The following is a 7,266-nucleotide window of genomic DNA, read 5'->3' as shown; positions in this document are numbered from 1 at the left end:
TATCTTTCTACAGCCTCCCGCGGCCACCCCTTCGCCGGCCCCTCCAGACGCCAACTCCGTCCCCTTCCATCATGAGCCCCTGACCCCTTCCCTCTCTGCAGACTTTCTCACCAGTTTTATTGTTTTATGGCTGTCAGACCCTCTGCTCCATGCGTACCCCTCCCCGGATAGCTCCTTCAGCAACTAAAGCCACCTCCGTTCACCATCTCCAACCAGTCCCCTTGTTATTTAGGGTGCCGTGCTGCAGAGACGGCCAGGGGAGGGCCCCCTCATGAGATGGACCATGCCTTGGCCCGGCAGTGCTGGGCACTGTGGGGATGTTGGACGCTCTACAGGACGTGCCCCACAGCTGAGTCTCAATACAAGATCAGGACTTGGTGAGGGGAGGAGTGCGCTGGGAAGGCAGCAGGGGCAGAGGGAGAGAAGAGCCAGGGGTCAACTGGGACAACTCAAGAGACCTGAATGGGGTTTGGTGTGGCCAGAGTTCTGCATGGAACGGGGATGTGAGGGGGTGAGCTGGAACTGGGGGGCAGGTTTGCAGGGCCCCAGCCTAGTCTCGACTAGTCAGTGTGGGCTGGGCCTGGGAACGCCTGGCAGTTCAGGGAGAGAGCATGCGAGCCCCATGTGCTTTCTCCCGAGCCTGGCCGCGAGTATCTCTTCCATCTGGCAGCTGTTCTGAGTTGTATCCTTTTGTCCTAAGCCCGCAATCTGGTGAGGGAAAGGTTTTCCCAGTTCTGTGAGCCACTCCGCTGCATTAATCAAACCCAAGGAGGGGGTCGTGGGGACCTCTCATCTGTATTCCATGGGGTCAGAAGCCCTGGTGACAGCGTGGAGGTGGACTGGCCTGGGGGAGAAAGTCCTGTGATGCAGAATCGTCACCTGTGAGATGTGACACTGCTCCAGGGAGCTAGTGCCAGAGCGGACTTGAATTGTAGGACCCCAGCTGGGGTTGGAGAACTGCCTGGTCTTGTGGAGGAGCCCCCACATGGGAATGGAGTAGAATCCTAATTATGTATCCTTGTGAAATACTGAAAGCAACCCAAATCCCAAAAGATTGGTAACACATTTTTTTAAAATTTATTTATGATAGTCACACACAGAGAGAGAGAGAGAGGCAGAGACACAGGCAGAGGGAGAAGCAGGCTCCATGCACCGGGAGCCCGACGTGGGATTCGATCCCGGGTCTCCAGGATCGCGCCCTGGGCCAAAGGCAGGCGCTAAACTGCTGCAGCACCCAGGGATCCCCTGGTAACACATTTAAAGACAAATTATGCTGGTGGTTGCCCTGGCCTGGAGGGGATGAATGGTCCGGGGTGGAGGGTGAGGCTGGAAGGCACACGGTCTCTTTTTGCGGTGAAGGCTCTTTGAGTGTAGTGATAGTTGCACAATTCTGTGAACATACAAGAAACCACAAACATCCACACTTTTTTTTTAAGTAAGCTCCACGCCCAACGCAGGGCTTGAACTCAACACCCTGAGGCCACGGGCTGAGGGTTTCACCCAGCCAATCAGGCACCCTGTCCCGCATATACCTTAAGTGGACAGTTGTGTGGAATTTGAAGAGTATCTCAACAAAGCCATGACCAGGATAGTTTTTTTCTGGACTCAAATAGAAACAACCTCCAACAGAACATGGTCACAGCATAGCACTGATGGTCAACAATACTGTATTATAAGGCTCGCAGTGGTTAGGGGACCAGATCTACTTGTTCTACTGCACACACAAAGGTAAAGAGATGATGGGACGCAGGCGTCAGTGAACGCTGCACAGGCAATCACGTTACAACACATAAGTGTGTCAAATCAACATGCCTACACCTCAAACTCACACAGCGCTATATGTCTAGCACCTCTCAATTAAAAAAAAAAAGGAAGATGTTCTTTAGACAGATGGAAGCAGGAAATGTCCCTCCTTAGTTCTTTCCACGGGGGTGGAGGGTTGTTCTGGGGGGGGGGGCGCTCTCCAGGGGAGTAGGGAAGATGCTCACCTCATCCCCCCCAGTTAGTGTGTTCTGAGCCTCTGCTGCTGACGGCTGGCAGGGCCATCAGGACCCCTATGTGGGCTCAAGGCAGGGGCACGCGCCTGGCCTCTGCGGTTATGTGGAGCAAGGCACAGCTCCTAGAACACTCACCTTTGTCTGGGTTGTGCATGCACACCTCATGTGGCCCAAAGCCTTCAGGTACGGTGGCCCGAAGGCGGGGTGGGGATTGAAAAGCAGGGGTGGCCTCCAAGAACACAAAAGTACGGATTCAAAAGGGCACATGCACCCTGATGTTTACAGCGGCGGCAACATAGCCCAATATGGAGATGGCCCACAGGTCCTCTGACTGATGAGTAAAGATGTGAGATATATGCACAATGGAGTATTACTCGACCATCACAAAGGAGATCATGGGTTGCTCAGGTGGCTCATTCGGTGAAGCGTCCAGCTTCAGCTTAGGTCATGATCCCGGGGTCCTGGCTCGAGTCCCGGGTCAGGCTCCCTGCTCAAGCAGGGAGTCTGCTTCTCCCTCTCCTCTCCCTCTGCTGCTCCCCTTGCTTGTGCTCACTCCCTCCAATAAATAAATAAAATCTTAAAAAAAAATGAGGGGATCCCTGAGTGGCTAAGTGGTTTAGCACCTGCCTTGGGCCCAGGGCATGATCCTGGAGTCCAGGGATTGAGTCCCACATCAGGCTTCCTGCATGGAGCCTGCTTCTCCCACTGCCTGTGTCTCTGCCTCTCTCTGTCTCTCATGAATAAATAAATAAAATCTTTAAAAAATGAATGAGATTTTACCATTTGCAATGTCTTGGATGGAGCAAGAGCATATTATGCTACGTGAAATAAGTCAGAAAAAAAAAGTCAGAGAAAGACGAATAGTGTATGATCTCCGTCATATGTGGAATTTAAGAAACAAAACAAACGAGCATAGGGATCAAAGGGAGGGAAGCAAACCAAGGAAAAGACTCTTCACTAGAGAGAACACACGGCTGGTGACCAGGGCAGGGGTGGGGGAGGGGGCCAGGGGATGGGGAGGAAGATGGTGCTTGTCCTGAGGAGCACGGGTGACATCTGGAAATGCTAAATTACTATATCCTACACCTGAAACTAACATTACACTGTATATTAACTAAGTGGAATTAAAATAAAAACTTAAAAAATCAGCAGTGGGCTGTGGTCTCTAAAAGTACCACATGGATGTAGAAGTCCCCCTCTGCTTTGAGAGTCCCTAAACGCAGGGATGCCTGGGTGGCTCTGCAGTTGAGCGTCTGCCTTTGGCTTAGGATATGATCCTGGGGTCTCAGGATCGAGTCCCGCATTAGGGTTCCTGCATGGAGCCTGCTTCTCCCTCTGCCGGTGTCTCTGCCTCTCCCTCTCTCTGTGTCTCTCATGAATAAATAAAATCTTAAAAAAAAAAAAAGAGTCCCTAAACCCAAAAAAGGTGGGCATAAGCGTCATTAGCATAATGTGCGTGTGTACAGACATGTCTCCTACGTGCTCGTGGGCAACCTCATGCTTGCTTAGCACGCACAGAATGGTGACTCCACTTCTTGATATTCCTCCAAACCCTAAAACTCACCCCTTTCGGGCCGCCTGTGAAAGATGACCTTGTTAGGCACCTCTCCTGCTGTCATTGCTGTGTAGAGGTCACTGCTGGGGGTGGAGGATGGGGTGGACCCACTTTGACCTGGGGACGCTGGGGGAATTCCACCTTCCTTAAGCCCAGGGTGCCAGGCCTGCCCATGGTCAGCAACTCTATTCTGTACATGTGGTGTTATGAGGGTCCAGCTCATAGTGTTTCTATCAGGGGAATGATCATAAAAACACATTCAGTGCACAGCACAGTGAATGTACTTACCTGATGGCACTGAATCATACATTTAAAAATGGTTAAAATGATGCTCCGTTGCTTAAAAAAAAAAGGGGGGGGGCACCTGGGTGGCTCTGACAGTTGGGCATTCGACTTTTGATTTCAGCTCAGGGTGTGATCTCAGGGTCCTGGGAACAAGCATCAGTGTTGGCTCCACACTCTGTGGGGAGTTGGCTTGAGGATTCTCTCTCCTCCCTCTCCCTCTGCCCCTCCCCACCGCTCTAAATAAATAATCTTTTTTAAAAATTAAAAGAACAGGGTCACCTGGGTGGCTCAGTGGTTGACCATTTGCCTTTGGCTCAGGGCATGATCCTGGGGTCCTGGGATTGAGTCCCACATCAGGTTCCCTGCAGGGAGCCTGCTTCTCCCTCTGCCTGTGTCTCTGCGTCTCTCTATGTCTCTCATGAATAAATAATAAAATATTTAAAAAATAACGATAATAAAAAAATACAAAAACAAAGAAAAAAATAACATTTACTGGTATTGTTTGCACTCCTCCCCCACATAACAGAGATGTGACTGTTTTAGTGTCCACTTTACTTGGGCACAAAATAGATCAGGGCCGAGGAGAGGAGGGCAGGTGGAGGCGGGTGAGAGGCTGTGGGGGTAGGGTCTGGAATCCAGAGTCAGAACAGAGGGAAGGTGGCAGGGCCTTGGCAACAGACATGGATTTCCACAGACGGTTCTCACCGTGTCAAGTGGTGGGGCCGGTCTGGGAGCCCCAGGGTGTTGCCACCCCAGTCAGGTGGTCTTGAGCCTGCGGCTCTGGAAGGCTGACAGGGTGATGAGGAGCTGGGCAGCATAGTAGGTGGTCATGACCACCTGGCGGGCGTAGGGCAGTGGCTGGACGAAGGTATCCCAGGCCAGCACCGAATCCGAGAGCGTGAAGAGCAGGGCACCCCAGCAGACGGTCCCACCTCTGGCCAGGCCACGCCACAGCATGGCGGCCAGGACCAAGGAATAGGCCGCCAGGGCCGGGACCATGCTGGCTGGGAGGTGGAGCAGCAGGAGGCCGTAATACAGGACGGAGACCAGGGCGACGGGCAGCAGGAGGCCTGGCCGCAGGGGAGTGAGGCCAAAGGCCCAGAGGTAGAGCAGGTGGGCCATGGCGAAGGCAGCCACACCTGGAGGAGACAGGACCTGTTGCTTGCTCCCACGTGGCCACCTTGCAGCTCAGAGCCTGAGGGAAGGACTGCCCCTCGCAGCAGCATGCACCCTGGCCACACCATCCCCATCTGCTGGGATGGTACCAGCCCCCATGATGCAGAGCTCTCCTCTCCTTACAATGCATACTGCATCCCATCCTCACTCTGCTTACAACTGTCCCTTTGTTCTGCTCCCCACTCGGCTCTCCCCACCCACCTGTTCTGAACTGCCAGCAGTCCCACCCCAGGGCCTTTGCACTTGTCAGTCCCTCTGCCCAGACCATCCTTCCTCAGGTGGTTCCTGCACTCTTGAGACATTACCTCCTTGGTGAGGCCATCCTTGACCAGCTACTCAAGACTGTTACACCTGAAGCCCCTCCTTGCTGTCCCTCCACACCACTCCCACCTTCTAAGGCACTGCTGCTTCCTGATACCCTAGGGGAACAAGGGCTCTGTGAGAGCAGGGGTTGGTGCCCAAGTGGAGTTCAGAAACCATAGTGCGGCCCCACTCACCAAAGAGAAAGGCCTCAGGCCAGATGAGGCAGGCATCCCCCACAGCTGAGGACAGGAGGGCCCCCTGCAGGCGTGTGTGGTAGCCCCTGCCCCCTCGCACAGCCTGCAGGGACACCGCCAGGCACAGCACAGGCAGGCACTTGACAAGGGCGCTGACCCAGGATACCTGGTCTTCAGGGATCCAGAGGAGGAAGTAGACAGCACAGGTGAGGAAGAAGGGGCTCAACCACCAGCACAGGCGTGGCTGCTTTGAGAGACAAGGAGGTCATGGAGTCCCTAGAGCCCAGCCAGCTCCCGGCCCCTGGGGGCCAGGCCCCCATGGCCAGGACTAGGTGGTGGGGCCCCACTGCACCCTAACCCAGGAACCAGAGTCACGCTGTCTGTTGCGGGGAGCTTCTGCTCAGGGACCAGGATGTGTGGTCTCCAGAGGGCAGGGCCCCCTGATTCCCACAGGCTGCTCAGGTTCCCCAGAACCCAGGCCTAACCCCCTCCCACACCAGGCATCTCACTTGGACTAAGAAGCAAGGCTTTCCCGGCAGACCCTCTTCCCAAGCGTCCATGTCGGTCTATGACTCCCCAGAGTAGCGGCGTGTGTGGGCACGGGTGGCTTTGGGGGTGGAGGGGACAGTGTGTGGTTACACGTTAACCCGAGGAGCGTCCTGTGGACTCTGGGACCGATAACAGGCCCGAGGAGATGCTGCCCCCGCCCTGGGGATGGCCCCACCTGGCACCGCTGATAAGGCGCCCACGGGGGACCCAGGGGTCCCTCCTCCCCCACAGTACACTGCCCCTGCCCACCAGACCTGGCTTCCTCCCTGACTGCCTGGCGGTGGCAGGAGGGCAAGGGAGGCACAGGTGCGTGGCCATCAATGCCCTCCCCTGCACCTGGGGTCCCCTGAGCAGGGCAGAGCCATCATCCCTGGTCTCAGGTGGCAGGACCACTCTGCCTGGAGGTGCAAGATGGAAACTCCCTAGGCCCCTGCCCACCATCCCCCAGAAGGCTGCCCGGGGCCACACCCCACGCTACCCTCAGCTCTGGTCTTAGGCCCCCAGAATCTGTCCACAGACAATCCAGAGGGATCAAATGCCAAGTGCTGGGTTGTATACTCATCGCTCCATGCTGGCTTGAGTTGTCATCCCAACAGACTTTTGTGCAAACCTGTAAGTGCACTGGGCCCATGCTCAACTTCTGGTTTAGAAGGAATGGATTTACTGGGTACCCACCTATCTCGATGGGTTGGCCACCCACAGGCACCCACAGCTCCACCACAGGGGACAAGGTTCAGAACATCACTGCTGCAAAGTCGCCCAGCCATGTCACCCCCACCAAGGCTGGAGGCTGGTCTGCCACCTCCTGGAGGTGTGTATGGACCCGGGATACACAGGGCTGGGGGGCATGAAGGGACTCCAAAAACAGCTTGTGGGGATGAGGCAGGGTTCTGCTCCTCCCCCCGGGACACCCTTTCCTGGTCTGAGCATAAGTGACCCCACCCTCAGCAAATCATGAAGGTCCAGGAGCCAAACTGCACTCTGAGGGGCATACCCAGGGGCTGAGGGAAGGCCTGGGGTCCTGACGGCAGGGTGCAAGGGCAGCTCAGAACCCCCAACCCTAGATCCCAGAACTCAAGGCCGAGGCCAGAGTACAAGAGCGGCTCAGGCCCCCACCCCCGACCCCAGATCCCAGAATTCAAGGCCCGAGGCCAGAGTGCAAGGGCAGCTCAGGCCCCCACCCCAGATCCCAGAACTCAAAGCTCGA

The 7,266-nt window shown here is 55.5% G+C and overlaps 1 protein-coding gene across 2 annotated transcripts; it reads right to left on the bottom strand.

Annotated features, from left to right (window-relative positions):
* Nucleotides 1-4,300: 4,300 nt before the first annotated feature.
* On the bottom strand, nt 4,301-7,242 carry TMEM86B (transmembrane protein 86B). 2 transcript variants are annotated; one of them, XM_055310955.1, is made up of 3 exons: nt 6,020-7,242; nt 5,511-5,757; nt 4,301-4,976 (listed from the first exon to the last, which is right to left on the bottom strand). In XM_055310955.1, the coding sequence occupies exons 1-3, from the start codon at nt 6,068-6,070 to the stop codon at nt 4,594-4,596; spliced, it is 681 nt and encodes a 226-aa protein (XP_055166930.1). In that variant the 5' UTR covers nt 6,071-7,242; the 3' UTR covers nt 4,301-4,593. The 2 variants fall into 2 exon arrangements, with proteins under 2 accessions (XP_055166930.1, XP_055166931.1); XM_055310956.1 differs by having other exon boundaries at nt 5,511-5,754.
* Nucleotides 7,243-7,266: the final 24 nt, after the last annotated feature.

Source organism: Nyctereutes procyonoides, unplaced genomic scaffold (genome assembly GCF_905146905.1).
Source record: "Nyctereutes procyonoides isolate TBG_1078 unplaced genomic scaffold, NYPRO_anot_genome, whole genome shotgun sequence".
Classification (NCBI taxonomy): Eukaryota; Metazoa; Chordata; class Mammalia; order Carnivora; family Canidae; genus Nyctereutes; species Nyctereutes procyonoides.
Note: the sequence above shows the minus strand (reverse complement) of the source record. Positions and strands in the feature narration are given on the sequence as shown.

Coding starts and splice junctions, on each gene's coding strand:
- TMEM86B (XM_055310955.1), bottom strand. CDS start 6,070: ATGGACGCTTGGGAAGAGGGTCTGCCGGGAAAGCCTTGCTTCTTAGTC. Junction 5,758..6,019: donor AGCCTTGCTTCTTAGTCCAA/GTGAGATGCCTG, acceptor TGTCTCTCAAAG/CAGCCACGCCTGTGCTGGTG. Junction 4,977..5,510: donor GCCTGAGGCCTTTCTCTTTG/GTGAGTGGGGCC, acceptor TGTCTCCTCCAG/GTGTGGCTGCCTTCGCCATG.